Source organism: Danaus plexippus, chromosome 14, assembly GCF_018135715.1.
Source record: "Danaus plexippus chromosome 14, MEX_DaPlex, whole genome shotgun sequence".
NCBI classification, from domain to species: Eukaryota; Metazoa; Arthropoda; class Insecta; order Lepidoptera; family Nymphalidae; genus Danaus; species Danaus plexippus.
In genome coordinates this window covers 7,926,731-7,947,095 of record NC_083546.1, presented here as the reverse complement: position 1 = coordinate 7,947,095, position 20,365 = coordinate 7,926,731, and the positions used below count along the sequence as shown (strand labels likewise).

Here is a 20,365-nt window from a genome sequence, read left to right as displayed (position 1 = left end):
TAATGGCTTTTAGTATTTTTTGTTCTTTTATCAGTGTTCCTTGTTTTTATCATAAAACTAATGTCTGTTTTTAAAATACAGAAAAACAAAATGTGTTATTAGGTTTGCCATTTTAGAAAATGTAATAAACACCTTTGAAAATATTCATATACTTAAACTCTATCAAAAACAATGAATTCTATCATCAGCAACATCCTAACAATTACAAAGAACATATGTAAGTGTTACTAGACGAACATTTGTACGGTAATTATGTACCCAATGATTTAACAATCATTGTTAAATGTACGGTTTGGTGTATGATAATAAACATGTGCACTAATATAAACATTTAATGAATTTATAACACGTTATAAAGCACCTAATAAAATGGGACTACCTTTATAACTCAGAATCAAATTACAGTCTTAATCCAAAGTGTTATTAAGATCTGCATTCAGATACAAAGAATTCTGAGTCAAAGCTATTTTAAACAATGGAATGAACACAAAATAATAATTTATAGGTATATATTTATATAGGTAAAGATCATTTGACATTTGTTTCGCTCCGTCCGTTAAATCAAAGAGGCTGAAGAAAAAAAATAAAGTAAGATTTACGTACACAATAACGTAAATCGTATGCTTACTTACCAGCCTTACCACCGTCACACTACAGAAGGAACGTAAGCAGTATTTCTTGTATCAACTTATTGTCGAATATATACAAGGGACATTCAGAAAGGTGACAGGTTAAAGGCAAATGTGTGATGTATGTATTTATAAACGCGCATGTCCAAATAGCGTCTGTCAAAGATGAAGCGCCTAAATTAAAAAGAGCAGTGAAACCCGTCCCGACCAACGAGCGTTCAATATTTATATATTTACGACTGAAAGTGATAAATTTCAAGAAACTTAGAATATAGAAATGTCTAATGAAGAGGAACTGCTTTCATCAGAAACTGACGTGAAGGTGAAGGAGGAAAATGTAGTGATACCTAAAAATGGACTTCAAGTAATTATAAGATATATGCCTTAAAGTGGTACTCTGAGGTCCTATCCTCTATTTTGTTTGACTTGAATGGGTCTATTGGCTTAACCCTGGGCTTTGACAGCGTCACCGCCTGAGACCTACTCGTGAAATACATATTTGAAGGGACCAGGGGGAACGCCCAAGCCAAGGGTACCTCTATGAGGCCGGTCTCGATTTAAGACAGCTTAGAGAGGAGGGGGGGCTATCAGGAGATAGAACTGCTTGACGACATCCGACATGAAAGCCCCGGAGCAGCGTGTATTAAGCAGGTCCTCGTCTTCGCCCGGCGAAGTGTGTGTTACTATCCTTCAGATAAACAGTCTAACGCTGACAAAAAAGAATTTGTTTAACTTGACAGAAAGCCTTATGTTGTATATACATAATTTAGGAACCAAATTATATATTCTAAATGAAATATATTTCAAAACTAACGACCAACGATCCATCTACGATTGTATCTATCTATCTAGTTCTAGACCTTCTGTTTCGCTGGAAACTATGGTTTTAAATTTTAATATTAAGTAATTTAATTAGTTTTTTTTATATAATACAAGAAAAAAACGGATTCTGTTGGTGAATTTCTTTGAGATAATATATAAAGTGATATTACAATAACAAAAGCCGATATATCAAAACCGATTCTAATACTTTGCGTGTGAGAGCGGACGCGCTTTTATCGGACACTCGATATTTTATCAATATTAACTGATATGGTTTAATTTTTTCGTTGTATTTACCTAATTATGTATTTATCTACATTCCTTTGAATTGAACTTCGTTTCTAAATGACTTTATGATGAGTTTTCACAAAACTAAACATATTTAAGATAAATCATTACAATTTTTGTGTTATTAAATTATTATTTAAGTAGTTCAAGTTCACCCAATTTGATTTTTCTTTCATACGATTTCTATTCAATAGAACTTAAGTGGCGTTACTTATTTAAATAATAACAAGATTGTATTAAAAGAGCCTAGGAAATAATAATCGATTAATATATTTTCCTACATTATATAATCTCCTATATCAATGTTATATTTAAGAAAGAAATATTATTACAATAAAAAGTATAGAACAATCAAATTAATAAATTGAAATTAAACATTTTATATTTCACTCTTCAAACAATGAACACTCACACACGCGTAGCTTCAATAACATACACGCACACATCGGTATCATGATAAGATAATGAAGGTGTTACAAGATCTGGGCTGGTGTTATCAGTTCTCATCGTGATAACGGAACAAGCTGGTTGCAGCCATGACGCCTCACACCTAACATCATGGTACGTTGTAAATATTTGGCTAATTGTGTTATAAAATTTAAGATAAAAAGTTTTTAAACAATATATAGGAACTTTTTACAATGTACAATCAGAATAACTTTCGACCTTTGGTTATTAATTTGCATAAAAACGTTTCTGTAGTGTCAGTGAAATTATACAAGTGTATTAAGTTTATTTTTATTATACAGCAAGAATTTGTTATGTCAAATTCAACAAGTGACATATATTTCAATAGATTGAATTTAAATTATTTATCAGTGCGTTCATGTCACATCTTTAGACTGCGTCATAGTACAACACTCAAATGAAACGAAATATTTAAATAGATCTAGAAGTCTGACGTGTGTCGTATTTTTTTTAATGCTTCTCCAATATATTTCATTGCGATTCCCGATAACTTTCCCCCCATAAATTATAAACCGGTGATAGATTTCATTTTAAACTAGATGTCAGATGTCTTCCTGGTGTCAATTTCTCCCATTCCCATAGTTTGTTCAATATTGCTTCTTTAATGCTCTCACTGCTTGTCTCGTCCGTGAAAATTAAAACTAATCACAATAAAATAATAAATACGTGTTCCTTGTTGAATTGAAAGGAATTTCAACCTACTTAAGCTATCAACTGTAGAAATATCAGGAATTCTTGAGATAAGACCACTAGAGCTATTTTATCATGATAGTGAGGCAATGCCGAAATTAGTGCTATGCAAAAAAAAAATAAACAAAATATTGATATTAAGATACATAGTTGAGTATTTGTTACTCGTGTTTTTATCTTAAACATTTTTCGTTAAGTACATGTTACCTGGCAGTTGAACCCCACATGTTTTTTTAATAAGTTGAATAAGAAATATTTGATAGAAAAATATAAAGTTTAATGGAGTTTGTATGCCTTAAAGTTATATCAACACGATTTGGACTATCATTCTAGATGGCGCTAAATACCAACACGTTAAAAAAATATTTCGCTTCATTGTAATGTCCGAATTAGGTCCAACTTAGAAATGTTAATTAACAAAAAAAAAAACCATACTAAAACTTCAACTGAAATATAATTATATATAATAAGAAAATTTCACTTATTTCTTCAACTTTATCACAGAAACATAATTAGTAAAAACTAAAAAGAGCCGTTGTGATCAATGTGTTTATTAGGAAACTGAGACGATTATTATCGTGAGCGTGTTCGGAGGCGCTTGGTTGGTGCTGTTAGTGCTGTGTGTGGTTCTATTCATCCAAGTCGCCGGCCTCAGGAGGAAAGTCGCGGACCTTTGCAACAGCGGGAGACTGCGAGTCCAGTGAGTACAAGATATTAGTATTGTTTGAATTAAGTTTAAGTAACTAGTTGTGTTATATTGAGATAAGGTAACTATTTACAAATCAAACAAGGCTTATATATTACTCATTTGATGATTAAATCAACTTAGCTATGAATCATCGTCTTCTTGATCAAACTCTAAATTGTTCTTTGCTTTTAGGAACTAATATAATTCTTGATATGTTTGATAAAAATGATAAAACTGTTTGTATTCCATCATCAACGAAAACACTTTGTATTTCCAGGAAACTCAAGATGAGTCCAAACAAGGACTTCGCGTTCACCAACCCCGGCCTCACACCCGATGAAGAGTTGTCTCGGCGCGGGTACTCCATGTATCAAGCGTCTGATGATGACATTGAGAGCGGCCGGGGCACAGAGCGGTACGGACTGAGATAACGATTTATAAGTACACATTCAGACCACCCTCAAACACGCTAACTTTAAACATGTTTATGAGACTAAAGTACCAAAATCCCCAAGATTTATTTAAATTTACTGTGAACAGCCACTCTTGAAAATTTTCTCTCGATTCTCCAAATTATATTCGTGGTACACAAACAAGGATAAAAAAATGTTATCTAATAACTAATGCACGACTTCATCAGAGCGACTTAACTGCCTCCAAAGATCTGTACATATGTATTCCTCTAGGCAGACAGAGAGACAGAGCGACGGACAAGATCAGGGACATGCGAATGGGAAGTTCGTAGACGAGCTGACACGCGAGCTGGACTCCAGGCAGCAGAAGCAGCAAGCGCCAGCCTTCCTGCTCACCAGCATACAGAACAGCAAACTCAGGAGGGACAGGGAGAGAAACGGAAGAGAGAGCGAAACCAACCCTAACTTCATTTATTAAACGAAATCCACATTTACTGCCAACAACCGACTCGCCGTGGCTGCATTCAGTTTACTGTCTTCCGTAGTAATCGGTTTTAAATGAATATTGCATTTGCAATCAGACAATCAGACCTTCCACTAACTTCTCTCGTGATGATGCTTTTGCTCGTTCTTGTCCAAGTACGACGTCTATGATATTGTGTATAATTTGAGTACAGAGGACGCCACACTGTCTTATTTTATGCACAATTTCAATACAAATATTATGAGCGAAAATATATTACCTATTTATATATTAATATATATTTTAGATAGGTATTAAGAAGTAACAATAAAGTATTTTAAGTTATTGGTTTCTTTTTTATTATAAAATTTAATTCTAGTCCAGATCACATGGTCAAAATAAAGTCAGTATATAAGAAAAGGTTATTAGGAATAAACGCAAAATACAAAAAAAAATCATTTATTAACAAATCAAATAAATTAAATAACAAAAACAACTCCTACAAAGCTAGTCATAAAATAATTGTACATTACATTAGTGTACACTTAATATAATTTGTTATAATAGGAGATATCTATGGTTATTTACCATGAATAAATATGGTCATTAATAAATACTTATGTAAATAAAACAAGGGCGGATGTAGGACGTCTTAGCTGGTGTAATGGTAGCGTATTTTCCTCAAATATGGTCTGGAGGCCACGTGGACAGTGGACGGTGACTTCCTGAACCTGGTGGCTTGTCGTGACTTCAAACTGTTGCCATTTATCTGCCTCACCTTATTCCTATTCCTGCCTCTTAAATATTTTAAATCGTCCTTTTGTGCCTTAGCTGTGGATCTCTCTTCGTCGGAATCATTAGATTCCTGTTTATTCGCTTCATGGGCGTCCAAAATTTCTTGAATGCTTCTGTAAGCCTCATCAGCCTCCGCGTCTGAGTCATTGTGGATCGTATTTTTATGTGGAACTCCGTTTTTTTTACTCATTTCCTCCAAATGTTTCAGATAATTATATGTTTCGGGATCGTTCGACTCGCTGATCGACTTCAAATTTGACAGACTGATGAATTGTAAAGCCGGTTTTTTCTTCGTGTAGACGTAATTTACAATGTTTGGGTTATTGAAGTCACCATAAACTAATGGATTAAGTTTTTCCTTGGTGTATATTTCTTTTTTGTCTGTCAGCTGTATTGGTTTGGTGATGTCAACGTTGTAGGTAACAGTTGGTGGAAGTTTTTCACCATAAAGATCTCTGTCTGATGTCCTGCCATAGATTTGGTCGAATACTTTGAAGTCCTCCGTCCAAAACTGAGATATACCTATAAAAAAAAAACATATTTAATGCGTAAAGTAATCTAGACAAACTTCACACCGTATATATGATAGATACCATTGAATTCAATTTAGTAATGTGCTTTAAATGCCTTAAAAAACTTATGTTTGTAACTTAATTTTTTTAACGGTACGATTTATGCAATATGCTTCATAAGTAAGTTTGTTATAATATAACCAAGTTGGTAATATCGTTATTACTCACTCATTAACATAACTCAAATATAATAAAAATGCCGTTTAACTTTCGTTTTCTACTGATTTCTTAAAGCTGTGACGTTACACAAAGAATAATTACCTATAAAAGGCTTGTAAATTGTTTACATTGACTGTTATTAATACTCTTTAGTACATACCTTTTTACTCGATTAACTTAACAAATACTAAATAAATGATGGACTCATAACTGGAGAGGATGTAACCATTAGAAAAGAAGAAAAAAAAATCACAAATTTCAAAGAAATATTAACGGTTAAATAAATTATTGACCGCATAAACGCAGTTGGAATGTCTCGTGTTTAAATACCTATTCGCTTTATTATGTGTAGCACATAATAAATGTGCATCTTGATTAGTTATATTATAAGATTTTTTTTTTATCTGTGTCTTCCTTGATTAAAGTCTCTAACTCGAAGACAGGAAATCGCAGGTTGAATCTCATCAGGGTGTTTGTTAGCGGTTGTTGCTTCGTACGTCCAAAAGGTTGAAGACAAACGAAATACTTTTACAGTGACTTGACTGAATTTGAAATAAACAAAAGCTAAGGATGGAAAGTTAAAAAAATTTCGTAATACGATGAACGCGCAACTATTTTTGAAGATCGATTATGACTTTCAGATTAGGTACAATATGTAATATTTGAAAGTCAACAAAACATACTCGAGATATTTTACATTCACTGTAAAAACAGACCCATATGTAATGTATTTAGTTTTGAGATGAGCACCTCTTATGCTTGATATGTATATAAAACTCTGCCGTCATATGAAACATTCTTAAGGATTAAGGTAGTCACAATTGGGATGTACGAAATAAGCGAGAAATAAAAAAAAACAAGAGTAATGAAATTTCCATTCGATTAATTTATAGCCTTCATCTAAACACGACACCATTTTGCTAAATTATAGACGATCTAGACGCTTTATATGCGATTGCTTTTAAATAGTTTTCCAAATAAATAAACTTATGAGTTTGAATTACAAGAATTTGTTTTATTTAATTTAATATTAAAAAAATAGTACAGTTTATATATATACATATGTGTGTATGTAGTGCGGGTTGATATCAATTATATTTAGATAATGATCCCACTCTCCTCATTATCAGTACAAATAAATAAAATTTACTGATCAATAACAAATAAACAGCTTTTAAACAAACGTTACATAAAATAGGCAAGTTGTAAAATTCTTGGTCGGTTTGTTTTCGTTAATTTCCGAAAGATCTGGACCGATTTAAAAATGAATTGCACTCAGCAAGGTAAAGTCATAAGTCACTTTTTAGGCTACTTTTTAACCAACTTCGTAATGGAGGAAATTCTGTATTCGACTTTATGTTTGGCCTTCAATTAAAACCGATTTTTATTTTTTTATAAAATCAAATAGACATAATTAGTTCTATAGTTACCAAGATAGGATCTGATGAATGGATTCTTGAGAAATCGACAGAAAGCCCCCAAGAATGAGTGCGTGGCTCAAAGGGGGTTTAATATGTGGACAAAGCCCCATACAACAATAAAATATTAATTTCAAGTAGCCAAAATTTGTTAAATATATTTTTTTCTTTTGTTTATCACTTTACCTTTACTTTGAATTTTATTTGTAAAGCATATCAATTGAAAACAAGAAATATTTACTGTCTCGTGATTACTGGGAAAATATTGGGTGTAATAAAATTCCTTTATTAATGACGATTTTGTAAAATAGTTCATTGATTGATTTTTTTTTTTTTGAGTAAATTAATTAATTAAAAAAAGGAATTCAACAACTTACCGGAAGTTTTGTCTGCTCCATACACAGTTGTGAACAAGTATAGGCAACATAAAAAACGTAACTTCATCTGAAACAGTGACAGTTAGGCGAATACATAAAAACTTTTTAAATAAATCAAAAATTTAAAGGAGAATTATAATAAGACATTATATATAGTACCTTAATACGAAAAAAATACAAGACCACGTTATATCAACCAGAGAATCAGGGAAGCAAAACTGTTGTGATAGTACGCCACTTGCTTTTATATAATCTGTCTCCAACGACTCGGGGATAAGGAACAAGCCGACAGAACCGAGACTAACTGGCTTGCTACTATGAATATATCTTCACAAAAACAACATGCTCTTGCTCTATTACATTCGAAAAGTGCGTTTTATTACCGAAAATATATTCATATGTTTTATTTATTACCAAAATTATATCACCATACGTATTTACAATAAGAAAAAAATACTCGAAAAGTACCTCAAACACTCTCTGTATAAAAAGCTAATAAATATCTATCAATTGAAATTCAACTAAAACATTCTCCTGTATCACAAGAAAGAATAAATTTACTTGTTAAATACAATAAAAAGAAACATTCGTCGTATGTGAGCCGCACTTTTACAAAGCCACGAGCGAAAGTCAGGTTCAAAAATCTTATAGCGTCCTCCAACTTCCGACCTCCTCTCATATCTAGACTAGCTTTATTGAACCGGGAAACTCATTGCTTTCCTATTAGTTAGTTATAGTTGAAAAACGACTTCACAAATAGGTTCTTAGATATTCCTTTAAACTCATACAATAATTATTAGAGCTGTATCTTTAATTAAAATAAAAGATTCTAATAATTTTAACAAGAAAATGCATATAAAAGGAAAAAAACGTAACCAACACGGATAAGTCATATATAATTTCACTTTCGATTCGTAGTTCAACGTCAACATATTGTGACACCTTTCTTTATACCACGTTTTACGGACTTCTTTCTTGTAACTTGTTTAATTTAGGTATTATAAAGCAAGATGAAGGTGACCATCTGCAGTGTACATCTGATAATCTATTTTCTACAGTCATTGAAAAAGTTCAATTTAATTTACCCAAATGTGTATTAGTACTTTCGATTCTCTCAATTAACTGTCGTTTATTTTATTTCATTTGTTTATCTATCTATGCTATTTAAACTTTTCAAAATATTCCTTAGTGATTTTTTCATCGATTACGTTGCAAGCCGGGCATCGATTAACGCTGTTTCCTATGAGAAAGTTAAACATAGTTTAAGCTAATGGCTATTATAAGTACTATTAAAAATAGCTCTTAGGTTATAAACAAGCTATTACAGGTTATATAAAGATGCTTTCGTATTTATATTAAAATTAGGAATTTGTAATACATGTATATATTGGCTACAGGGAACCGATTATGGTGATTCAGTATTATGTTATAAAAATATTTGCTTTCACTGCTTGTTCAGAAAATGGGCTACAGACCAAATGAATCTAGACGTATTTAACTCTACTGTTTGCTGCATGCGATTCACTTATTAAGAAACAAGTTTTCTTTTGCTTTATTTGTAAATTGAAACAATCTGCTACAGCACGTGCTATTTCTTTTCGATTATGGATTATATATTACTACAATCTACTATTTGCATGTATTTAAAACAAGAGGAATTGCAATTAAAGAAACACCACGTGTCTTTAATGTTAAATAGTAATAATATTTTACTTTGAGTTAGTTATATTTCTGATTAGATTTTTTTTTTCATAAATAACAATTCATTCACTCTGCATCATCTCGCAAATCGTTATTGTTAACTTTTAGAAAGTCGCTGTAATTTATTCTTATCCAATCTACATGCTAAGTGTTCTCACTTGGGTTTTTGAATTTAAACGTCGCCATAACCGCAATTTTTGTAGTGAAACTTTTTATGCGACATTCAACAAGGTTGCGTTAAACATTAACGCTGGGGGGGGGGAATAAAAAGAGACAAAGCGAGAGGGGCAGCATGGCGCTCGAACTCATGCGAGCAAACAATTGTTACTTGTAAGTAATTTTAATAAAGTTTGTCTTAAAGAAATACTAAAATTTCCTTAAAAATCAATTTCTATCCCTTCCTGTTGTCATTCCACAATTACGAAGTTTCACTTCTTTCGCGAAGAGGGACTCCACGCAGTATTATTACTTTTTTTTTAATTTCGTGAAAATTATTTTCAATGTTTGTCCTGAAATATATAAACAAACAGACCAATCTTGTCTCCATACATAAAACAGGCAGTGCCTTCTTAATTTTTGAAATGATATTATTACATGTCAATGCGTTTTATAATCAGTTTTCAGTACTAAAGAAGATTCAATTAAATATTTCCTCTAATTTCAGCACATTTAATAAAAAAAAAGCTCAAGTCTTTCACCACTTTAACAGTTGAGGTTAGATCCAAAGCAAGTTCATAACCTTAAATAAAAATATATTTTCTTTGGGAAAATTTTCAAAATAACATAATATACAAGTGACAAATATACAAATGTATGAACGCTTTATTAGAATGTTAGACTAGAACATTGTATCTCAATAACTTACTTATATAACATCACAGTTCTAAGCTGAAATAATATTAAGAAAAAACAATATCCAGATAATAGCCATTAAACGAGATAACTTTGTAATAAATAACTGAAACTAAACAAAAATTGCATTTAACATAACTATTCTTCACAATAAAATAACTTGAACAGAATATAAATAACTTCTAAGTAATAAGTTAGCAATAATCATTATTTGTGTGTAATACTCCTAGTATGTGTTCCACAACTCGTTAACTTTATTATGCAGTCGTAGTGTCTTTTTTCCCCAGGTGTATGGTTATCGAAGACATCCCTGTATCCCCCTTTTCAATGTCAATTTTCAGTTCACTCTTTTTACGTTCGGTGCGTTTCTTCAATTTAATCAACTCCTGCGGTTGTAGCAATGACTTGCCGGATATACCCTGGAGCGACATAAGGTTCTTGATCCACTTTTCATTGTTTATCATCTTAGGATCCGTTTTTATTTTCATTAAATCCATATCGAGGTCTTTCAGCTCCTCGGCGTGCTTCTGGATTTTCATTTTGGAGTCCTTCGATAGTTTGGTACTACTACTTTTTTTTGTTTGAGAAAATTTCTCATATTGCGTCATTTCCATTTGACTGTCGTCTAAGTCATCTGTGACTTTATTCAGCTTTTCTATCTCCGACCAGGCGGCTGTGGACACTATGGAGCTTCTAGAGGGAGACATCATGCTCGGTTTTGTTCTTCCTGAACGAGTGTCGCTTATATCCTCATAATTTTCTACCCTCACCAGCTGAATTTCCTCGTAACCAAACGGAAAATCGCATTCTGTGTTTTCACACATTAATAACTTCTCATTGAAGTTTATGTAGAACAATCTTATTTCAGATGAACACAGCGGGCAGACCTGGAAAAGGCGGAACATTGAAGTTGTTTCATAGCCAACCAAAACATAACTAATAATAATTCAGTCTTCTTACTCTGGACCCTTCATCATGGATAGTTGATACTGCGTCAGTAGGAATAAGCTGGAAATATAAAAATAATCAATAATATTCAGAAAATTAAGATTTCATCTTATGTCAGACAATCGCTTACCGCAGAACATGATCTAACATCTAAAGTTATATTTTCCATTTTTAGTTATAAAATTAAATACTTAAATCACTTATGGTCCCAAATATCGCTAAACAGTTAAAAACAAAATCAAATGTCAACAGTCAACATTACAAACCACATTGTTGTGATCGTACTGGGCATAAAATATAAATTTGACATTTTGTTGTTTTTTTTTAAGAAGACGACACTTTTACTGTAGAATGTAGAGATTATGAAAAGAGTAATTAATTTTCATCTTAGTGATTTTCACACAAACATAATTAATTTGATTTAAATCTAGCGTTTGTTTTTTAAATATGAATAATATACCTCTGAAATGAGAAATTTACATTATATATTTCAATTTTAAATTTAAAATAGATAATATTTATTGAAATGCTCAAAAATATCTATTCACTTATTCTAAAGTTCAGCTTTAGAAGGGAGCTTAGGATTTTCAACACTCTTATGCCTTAATTCATATCTATTAATTTATTAACTTCTTCTTAGTATCTTACGTTCAGAGTCTGCATTGTAATTTTCTTACATAAAATAATTATTTACCGAATATTTGGCTATGCAGCATAAACTTGCTATATTTAAAAAGTAATAGATGTTACTTATTTCTGTAACAACTTATTTCTCTATCCTTGTTCAAAATATATTTTCTGCTACAACTAACTCAACAAATCTTTATTTAAGTGATAATAAAAAGGTATATAATTTTAATTTAATTGAAATATAAAAACAATTCTTGAAACTTAAGCTTATTTTTTCAATATTTAATATTCTGCCAGTGTTCAGTAGTTTATTAATTCTACAGTTTATACAGAAGACTGTTGAGTGTCAATTGATATTTGACAGTTGACAAAGAAACAACAACTGCGAAGCCAGTGTACAGAAGTTAAATACGAATCCAATATAGTGCAGTGTGCATTAACTTCATACCATAAACGCTATAAGCGATATTAGTTGCATTTTGCGTAGTGAGTCTTGAAAACGTCGTTTCAGTATCGATCTGTATATTTTACATTATAAAATTTTCATAATGCCGGCCAAAGCGGTTTGCGTTCTCAATGGAGATGTTAGCGGCACTGTTTTCTTCGATCAGAAGGTATATTTTTTAAGTATTTTTTACCTACGACCTTAACCCGCACTGACGTAAGAATGACTAGAGGTTATAAATGTTAGTAAGTTGTTATAGTTGCCTCATAATTATATTTTAAAGTAAAGTATCGAAAGTAGATAACATAAGCTTTTTCCAGAAGCTGCATGAATAGATCGCTTATATGTTTGCTGGTGTGATCCTTCACACTATTGTAGAGTATTAAAATATATTTTTTTTACGCAGAAGGAATATTTTATATGCTTTTGCCTTTGACTTTAAAAACTTTTGTATTAAAAAAAAACTAAGAGCTAAGTTATAATTAAATGATGTTCGTATGTAGTTTGAAATATATGAAAAAGCATCGTTAATGAAGATTTGCTTATCTGTAATTCAATGAGTTCTAGAACTCATAAGAATCTTTACACCTATCACCTTTATGGCCCTATTTTTTATCCTGATTCCATGAGCTACCCCTTTCTTCTTATATTCCAATACTTATCATGCAGCATAGCCCTTTAAATGATCAATGGATATTTTTTTTCCACAATTACATAAAATCCATCAGTTTCTGAGTACTATGAACAAACTTGTGTGCCATTTTTAATTATATAAAAAATGTCCTAGTATTAATTAAATATAGTATTTTAACATTGTTTCTCTCACCTGTAGACTATGATATTAAAAACTATTTTATGTATTACATAATTATCTTTTTTAAACTGTGACTTGAATGACAAAATGTCACCTTTATAATACCTTAACTATTCAAATAGTCTCATTATCAAAGATAGGTAGAAAATCTATGAAAATGACATTTAGAACTACATATGTAAAATGCAAATTATTTAAGCACATTACATGGCCTTGGAAAAAATATCAGATTTTTAGACATAATATATGAGAAGGAGTGTACGGAAACGGAATGTAGAAAATTATAGCTATGAATTAATTATTGAATGAATAAATGAATGAATTTATTGATTACAGGACGACAAAGCCCCAGTTGTCGTGACGGGTGAAGTGAAAGGGCTTTCAAAGGTAATTATTTTATTTAAAACATCAAAATACTGATATTCCCAAAATAATTTTGAAATATTTAACCTACATTATTAAATATAAAGTATAAAACATGCTGTCTATGTATCTGATTATAATTTGTACATACAAGTTCTTTGTGACCTCGACTAGCAATCAAATGATTTACATAACGTTATTAGATCGTCCCTATACATAAATATTAATTTGATTAACAGTTGGAACTTAATGTACAAAATTTGTATTATGTAAAATGTGTATAAGTATTCCGCATGGAACATTATCGGCAAGTGTTTTTATAAGGATATTTACTGATAAGGTTTTATCTCTATGAGCTCTTACGAGTACTTCATGAAATAATTAACTAGTTACTTCTGTTTTGTAGTTTATATAAATCACTATGTTTATCGTATTCTTTAAAATTTGGTTAGGCAGAGAGAGGAGCTTCGGCGGCGGAGTTGAGCGTTTAAAACGTTAGATAGGGGATCTTTAAACCTACACCTGGGTCGCAAGTCCCAGGCAATGTTGTAACTCCTCTCCCTGCAATCACGATGGACCCGGCACCCGCGCGGTGAATCCATTGAATGCTGAGAGGTTTCGTCTCCTCTGCATATATAAAATAAAAAAAAATACCGACGTTTATTGCAACAGAATAAAATATTGTTTTATTTAAATGTGTATACGCAAAAATCTTAGATACGATTGTGAACTATTTATGTATGAAGTAATTATTTCGCCAATACCTTACTTTATATTATTAATATGTAAGAAAAAGATATGATTGTAACCATTAAAAAAATGATATGATACTAAGTAGTCAAAAAATCACTTCAGACACAATAAATTTAGAATTTTCTTTTTATTTAAGAAATTATATATATGTATATATTTATATTAACGCGTAAAATGAATTGTCAAAAATTTTTCTAACCAAAGGGCAAGCACGGTTTCCACATCCATGAGTTTGGGGACAACACAAACGGCTGCACATCGGCCGGACCTCACTTCAATCCACAGAAGCAAGACCACGGTGCCCCTGATGCTGCTATCCGACATGTCGGAGACCTTGGAAATATTGAAGCCGGCAGTGACGGAGGTGTCACTAAGGTATAACCAAGAAGTTATTTATAGAGACATATATAAGTGAATGATTTAGTAGTAGGACTTAATACAGCAGTAGGTATACATTGAAGCAATTAAGGTTAAAAGGTTCATACAATTACTTATGAGTATGCTGATAACTTTAAGGTCACATTATTTTGGTTAATATGAACAAATTACTTGAAAATATGTATGTTTTAAGGTATGCATCCAAGATTCCCAGATCTCTCTGTGCGGCCCGAATAGCATCATTGGCCGTACTCTGGTTGTGCACGCTGATCCTGACGACCTCGGCATCGGCGGTCATGAACTGAGCAAGACGACTGGAAATGCCGGAGCTCGGGTCGCTTGTGGGGTTATTGGCCTCGCTAAGATCTAAATTAATTTCACGGGGATAGTAGAGACATTAGCCCGTAAAGCAAATGTTTGATCCCTAATTTCCATATTATGTTGTCAGATGTATAATTGGCGGTTGTAAATTATCAGAGTTATGTAAATGGCATATGTTATAGCAGTTTAGCAAAACGTTTATCGGACACGAATGTGTCGCTTTACTTTAAGTTCTACAACCTGTGCACGTCTCCGTGATAGCTGTTTATTGGTTTGTGTTTCGGTGTAGGTGTTTTGTTTTTACTGCAGATTTTTTTCAATAAAATAATAATTTAGGTTTTACTTATTTGTATTATTTTTAGATATTATTTTATATAATAGGTTTGTGAAATAAAAATGAGATATTGCTATGTAAATTTTAATTCAGCGATGGAGTAAATAGTTGATATTTCATTGTGAAAAAATATATTGGTAGACGAGTTGTGAGGCTGAAATACTTTTGGCACACTCGGAGTCCACTGCCAGAGGCTGTCTTCGATTGTTTGCAAACTTATAGACATCCAGTAATTATTTATCTCGCGAGATCTGGCATGATCGGATAATAATTGGGATGTTTTTATTAGCATATTAGGAGTCAGGAATCCCTTTATGATTAAGATCGAGATCCTCGTTGTATCTATAGGATCATCACATTCCGGTTCACAATACGAGCTCACATAACTTTCTGAAGGTGTTATATCTGCTCCATGAATTAACATGCCGATCCATTCTACTATTTCACCGATCTCGCTGTTTATTAAACTTGGTATTGATCTAATATCTGGCTTGATTCTCTCCACAGTCAGGCTTTCACATGTGACTTTTAAATTTCTATCACAGAAATATTTGGCTATAGATGATGGGCATACCTCTTCATTATCTGGTTGCCAATATATATTAAAATTAAAAGATTTTAATATGTCACACGCTCTCTTTATTCTATCGAGGTTTTTAAGGTCTTTTAAGTTTATCTGCACCTGATAGAAGTCGTGAAGACACTTCTTACCTTCTAACCCAAGCCTCTGGTAAAGAAATCGTAAAAGGTGAAGAGTTAATAATCCATCAGGAGTTAAAGCAATACAAGTATCTGTCATACAGTTCGTATCATTTGATAAGCAATATATTTTTCCTTTCTTTACGAAACTTTTTATAAACGTTGGCTCCAAAAATTCACCAAGTGGACAGTTATAAATTTTATAATAATTACTATCATCAAGTAACGATTCTTCAATATCCTGTGGAATATTTATTTCATCTGGGCACGTTATGATAATACTTTTGTAAAAGTTATTTAGTTCAACAGCTTTAATAACATTTGGAAAGTCTTGATTTTTTTTAATACATGTTTTCACTTTTGGAGCGGGAAAGTCCCACACTTCGGGGCACAACATCTTGGATTTAATCAACCATTAGAGTAGATAGGGTTTTGTTGGGCAGTTGGTAAATACAGTGATATAATTTTTAGAAACTTACATATATTAACACACGTGTAAAATACCGCAAACTGAGTTTTGACTTTTGAATTGAAATAAATGCTGTCAGTTTATTTTGACATATTAGTTGCGTTCCATTAAACATTTACAACTTTCACTGTCAGTGCGATTGAAGCCAGAGCATTAAAAAAAATTCTACTGGGAAAGAAGCCATAACATAGAAAAAATAGAATATAACTAATAAAAATAACATTCACAAGTTTTACTGGTGCTAGCTGTTGTTGTCACTGCTGAAGTGAGATTTTGGTGCCTCATTTGTCTCTGAGGTTGACAAAGGTTGATATAGAAGTAATTTATTTACGTTCTTATTTAATTTAATTAAATATGTCAGTGTAGACATGTTAATGGAGGGACTTGTTGAAGCATTATATTAAGTACGCTTTTTAGCTGTTACGTAAACGTTGATAAAGAAGTTACAAAAAAATAATAATAGGGCGTTCCCTATTAATGTAATTGTTGGAAGCATTTGTTTTCCTTATGATTTAAGTTGTATTCTAAGATTTACATATTCTCATATCCATCGTAAAAAAAATAAAAAAATATCATACATCTGTGGTGCACGGGAAATGAACATTAAATAAGTCAAATTATTGTGGGACCGTAGAATAAAAACAAGTGGCAGTCACTTAAATACAAAAGTTTATGTAGAATGATTGTTTTTTAAATACTTAACTCATCGCATGATAGTCACATACACACTTAAAGATCCCTTAATGACTCTTATATCATATATCAGAGTTCAGACCTCTTCAGAATTGTTGGGTTTGTTTGTTAATAGCCTTTGTTCCACATAAGGCTACCTCCACTTTACATATCCAAAATTGTTAGACCCCATCTTGAGATTAAGTTGCAATGGATCGTGAGAAGTAGAAGTATTCTTTGGATCTGACAGTTTGGTTTTAGAAAAGTGAGTAAAGTTAAACACTCGAAAATCATCCCGTGGGTGTACTATCTTATGCACAATTAACGCCTTTTCAGACAGAAAACGCTTCAGTTTAGTTACGGACAAGACGAAACTTGAAGAAACTGACTGAAACTTCGATTAGTTATCACCAGAGGGGACCTAATATGCAAATCTTAGAAAAAGTAAATCTTTTTATAATTTTTAATCTTGCTTCAGTTAAAAATTTTGATAGAGTGCACTCTATTAGGTTTTTTGTTACACATGATTAATTTACAGAAAAAACGGCTAAAAATCAAAGGTTAAAACAAGATTTTTGAAACACCCAATTTAAAAGTTGGTTAAGGAAGTAACTGATATTAAATGAATAAAAATAACACTATCAGGTATGAAAAATATTTCAGTTTGTGTATGGAAGGCTGAATAGAATTATTGCAGTTAGAATAAGTTTATTAAAAAACAAGGTCTTATTATATATGACAAAACTATTCATGTGCGCTAAGTATAAAACATAAATAGTGTTTAAATTAAATAAATCTTATAATATTATATTGAGAGATTCCATCCCATTCCTTAGGACAAATTGTATAGATTATATATTTCTTGCTTTTAGTTATTTTTTTACTGGATGAAAAATTCACTGACAGGTGCCGCACTATACAGTGTGTTCACCAGTTCAACTTCTCGTCCAACGACGGCTTTAATTATTGGGGGCGCGATTTTTTCCATAATTTCTTTCCAATTTGAGTTTAAAAATTCCAAGACTGGATCACCTGAAAAATATATCATTACCTTCATTTTTTCATAATGGTATATTAATAATAAAATACGTCGCAAAATAAGAACCATCTGTCAGATTGTTTGACCACGTCAGCAAGCGGGCTGTTGAACTATACAGACGCTAAAAAACACTGGGAAAAGAATATATTTATACAGATTATAAAAATCATATAGGTTATAATCCTATTTAAATGTGTAGCCGAAAATTAAAAATATAATCCATCGTTACATAAGGTTCCATCTTACGGAAATCCGATACGGTATTCTCAAATAAAGATTTTGGACAAAATTAAATCAAAAAAACAATTAAAGGCAAATGTGCTAGTAATATCTAATAAGCAGATCTCGTGTTACCAAAGTACAAGAATGTTTTGCTGGTTCAACGTCACTGAACCGATGAATACATTTCTTTTGGCAAGTATTTCATTCATTTAAATACTGAACGAAGTTTATTATGATCTACTTGATTCGGCTACTTTTTATTTTAAGCTAAATCTTATTTTTCGTTCCAAGAATAATATTGATTATCATATATAAAGTATTCTATAAATACAATTCGTTATTTTTGTGGGAAATGGTTGACTAGGTGTTTTGAAAACAGATCGCAATTTTTTTTATATTAATACTGTCTTATAAACTTTTTCAGATAATGAAAATTAAAACTTTTTTAATAATTGTACATCCTATTCTAGTCGCTGTGGAACGATATCTATGTCAGTATTTTGAGTAAGTACCAAAAACTCAGTAGGAATTTAAAATTTTATCCATGTTATGTTTATTCCTTTAAATTATAATATTTATTACTTGAAAAACAGATGCCATAATAAATGGGTAGGAAACCAATGTTGCATATTACAGTGGCTACTAAAATTTCAAGATTACAATTTAAGGTACCATAAACAAATGAAGATTTAATTAGAAGTACATCCTTAAATTTATCAAATATACGTGAATAATGTAGTGAAACAATTTACCAAGTACTTTGTTCCCATTAAATAGGTTGTCAAAGTGGAAGGTAGTTCCGTTGTGCACTTTGAATTTGAAGGTCTCAGACCAATTATTGTCGATTCTCCAGTGAGGGGCGCCAGATTTTTCAACATCAGATAGACTAAAGTTAATTTCGACAGTGACGCCACCTAAAATATACATGTATTAAAGAAAAAAAACACAGTGTGCATGTTGTAACTTATAAAGACGCTACAAAAAATATTATATGTATAATTTTCCTCACGTATTTTAAATTTCCCATTTCCCTCCATTGGTAGTAGCAGCACTTGTCCTTCAATTTCGTAGTTTCCATTAAAAATAAGGTCACAAGTAATTTTTATGAATTGCTTTTTTACTCTGATCATGCCTGGAAGTTATAGAATATTGAAACTATCTTGGAGTAGTATTGTGGCATTTAAATTTTCAGTAGGATGTGACGTAGTTAAGTATATTATTCCTTCCTGTTTTTGCGACGAAATATGATCCGTAACGGTCGCGTCACCAAAAACATTATTATGACGTAGAATTTATGGAAAACAATAGTTGTCATATCGACGAGGAGGAATCGTTTAAACCGGATCACTTGGTACTTTGAGTGATAAAATTATCGTATTATAAATTATATAAGAGGAGTTTGGGGGTGTAAGTGTATATTTCAGTTTCGCCGCACTGGGAAGGGAATAATTCAGACACTAAAATCTTGTACGAAATTGTTAAACTCATTGTTACAGTCTAAAAGGTGAAATCATTTTTCTGAAGTTTATATTGTTCTTTCAATAAGTGGTATGTTAATACAAAAGCAGGTAACTGCGATAGTTTATATATTCAAAGCTCTCACTTGAAATCATCAACATGACATCCCGACAAGCCGGTCATGGTCGAGTTCTTGAATTTCAGCTTCAGTCCACTCTCGTTGCTCACTATCAGCGGTATGTACATGGGGTCTATACTCCCAACTCCCAGTTCTGGTATGCCTTTCACTAATATTGGCAGAGACGACTTGGCGGAGGAGAGCATGCAAGCATCGTCACCAAGCTTACATAGTGGGAAGAAGGATGCAACTGAAAATAACATTTTTATTATTATACTAAATTATAAGATTGTATGTAGTAGAAGAATATATAAAAAAATGGCTCTAGCTTTGACCTAAAATTATGTGGAAATTGTTTACTGTTTTA

The 20,365-nt window shown here is 31.8% G+C and overlaps 5 protein-coding genes across 5 annotated transcripts; 2 read left to right on the top strand and 3 right to left on the bottom strand.

The window, feature by feature from the left end:
• Positions 1-2,209: 2,209 nt before the first annotated feature.
• LOC116769843 (uncharacterized) lies at positions 2,210-4,806 on the top strand. The gene is made up of 4 exons (XM_032661042.2): positions 2,210-2,300; positions 3,455-3,597; positions 3,863-4,000; positions 4,272-4,806. Exons 1-4 carry the CDS (start codon positions 2,298-2,300, stop codon positions 4,474-4,476), a joined length of 489 nt encoding a protein of 162 aa, XP_032516933.2. The 5' UTR covers positions 2,210-2,297; the 3' UTR covers positions 4,477-4,806.
• A 119-nt stretch (positions 4,807-4,925) lies between these two features.
• LOC116769528 (uncharacterized) lies at positions 4,926-7,901 on the bottom strand. The gene is made up of 2 exons (XM_032660652.2): positions 7,783-7,901; positions 4,926-5,778 (listed from the first exon to the last, which is right to left on the bottom strand). Exons 1-2 carry the CDS (start codon positions 7,847-7,849, stop codon positions 5,114-5,116), a joined length of 732 nt encoding a protein of 243 aa, XP_032516543.2. The 5' UTR covers positions 7,850-7,901; the 3' UTR covers positions 4,926-5,113.
• A 2,317-nt stretch (positions 7,902-10,218) lies between these two features.
• LOC116769732 (uncharacterized) lies at positions 10,219-11,575 on the bottom strand. Its single transcript, XM_032660919.2, has 3 exons — positions 11,414-11,575; positions 11,296-11,343; positions 10,219-11,222 (listed from the first exon to the last, which is right to left on the bottom strand). The coding sequence occupies exons 1-3, from the start codon at positions 11,450-11,452 to the stop codon at positions 10,593-10,595; spliced, it is 717 nt and encodes a 238-aa protein (XP_032516810.1). The 5' UTR covers positions 11,453-11,575; the 3' UTR covers positions 10,219-10,592.
• A 744-nt stretch (positions 11,576-12,319) lies between these two features.
• Positions 12,320-15,329, top strand: LOC116769493 (superoxide dismutase [Cu-Zn]). Its single transcript, XM_032660599.2, has 4 exons — positions 12,320-12,527; positions 13,509-13,559; positions 14,493-14,663; positions 14,860-15,329. Exons 1-4 carry the CDS (start codon positions 12,462-12,464, stop codon positions 15,034-15,036), a joined length of 465 nt encoding a protein of 154 aa, XP_032516490.1. The 5' UTR covers positions 12,320-12,461; the 3' UTR covers positions 15,037-15,329.
• A 62-nt stretch (positions 15,330-15,391) lies between these two features.
• LOC116769492 (ribonuclease P protein subunit p40-like) lies at positions 15,392-16,555 on the bottom strand. Its single transcript, XM_032660598.2, has one exon. The coding sequence runs from the start codon at positions 16,415-16,417 to the stop codon at positions 15,395-15,397; it is 1,023 nt and encodes a 340-aa protein (XP_032516489.2). The 5' UTR covers positions 16,418-16,555; the 3' UTR covers positions 15,392-15,394.
• Positions 16,556-20,365: the final 3,810 nt, after the last annotated feature.

Excerpts from the sequence above, each read along its gene's own strand:
- LOC116769493 (XM_032660599.2), top strand. The coding sequence starts at position 12,462 with ATGCCGGCCAAAGCGGTTTGCGTTCTCAATGGAGATGTTAGCGGCACT. Across the intron at positions 13,560-14,492 it reads AAGTGAAAGGGCTTTCAAAG|GGCAAGCACGGTTTCCACAT; the intron begins GTAATTATTTTA and ends TTCTAACCAAAG. Across the intron at positions 14,664-14,859 it reads GTGACGGAGGTGTCACTAAG|GTATGCATCCAAGATTCCCA; the intron begins GTATAACCAAGA and ends GTATGTTTTAAG.
- LOC116769732 (XM_032660919.2), bottom strand. The coding sequence starts at position 11,452 with ATGGAAAATATAACTTTAGATGTTAGATCATGTTCTGCG. Across the intron at positions 11,344-11,413 it reads ATGTTAGATCATGTTCTGCG|CTTATTCCTACTGACGCAGT; the intron begins GTAAGCGATTGT and ends TTATATTTCCAG. Across the intron at positions 11,223-11,295 it reads TCCATGATGAAGGGTCCAGA|GTCTGCCCGCTGTGTTCATC; the intron begins GTAAGAAGACTG and ends CGCCTTTTCCAG.
- LOC116769492 (XM_032660598.2), bottom strand. The coding sequence starts at position 16,417 with ATGTTGTGCCCCGAAGTGTGGGACTTTCCCGCTCCAAAAGTGAAAACA.
- LOC116769528 (XM_032660652.2), bottom strand. The coding sequence starts at position 7,849 with ATGAAGTTACGTTTTTTATGTTGCCTATACTTGTTCACAACTGTGTAT. Across the intron at positions 5,779-7,782 it reads TGGAGCAGACAAAACTTCCG|GTATATCTCAGTTTTGGACG; the intron begins GTAAGTTGTTGA and ends TTTTTTTTATAG.
- LOC116769843 (XM_032661042.2), top strand. Across the intron at positions 3,598-3,862 it reads AGCGGGAGACTGCGAGTCCA|GAAACTCAAGATGAGTCCAA; the intron begins GTGAGTACAAGA and ends TTGTATTTCCAG. Across the intron at positions 4,001-4,271 it reads AGCGGCCGGGGCACAGAGCG|GCAGACAGAGAGACAGAGCG; the intron begins GTACGGACTGAG and ends GTATTCCTCTAG.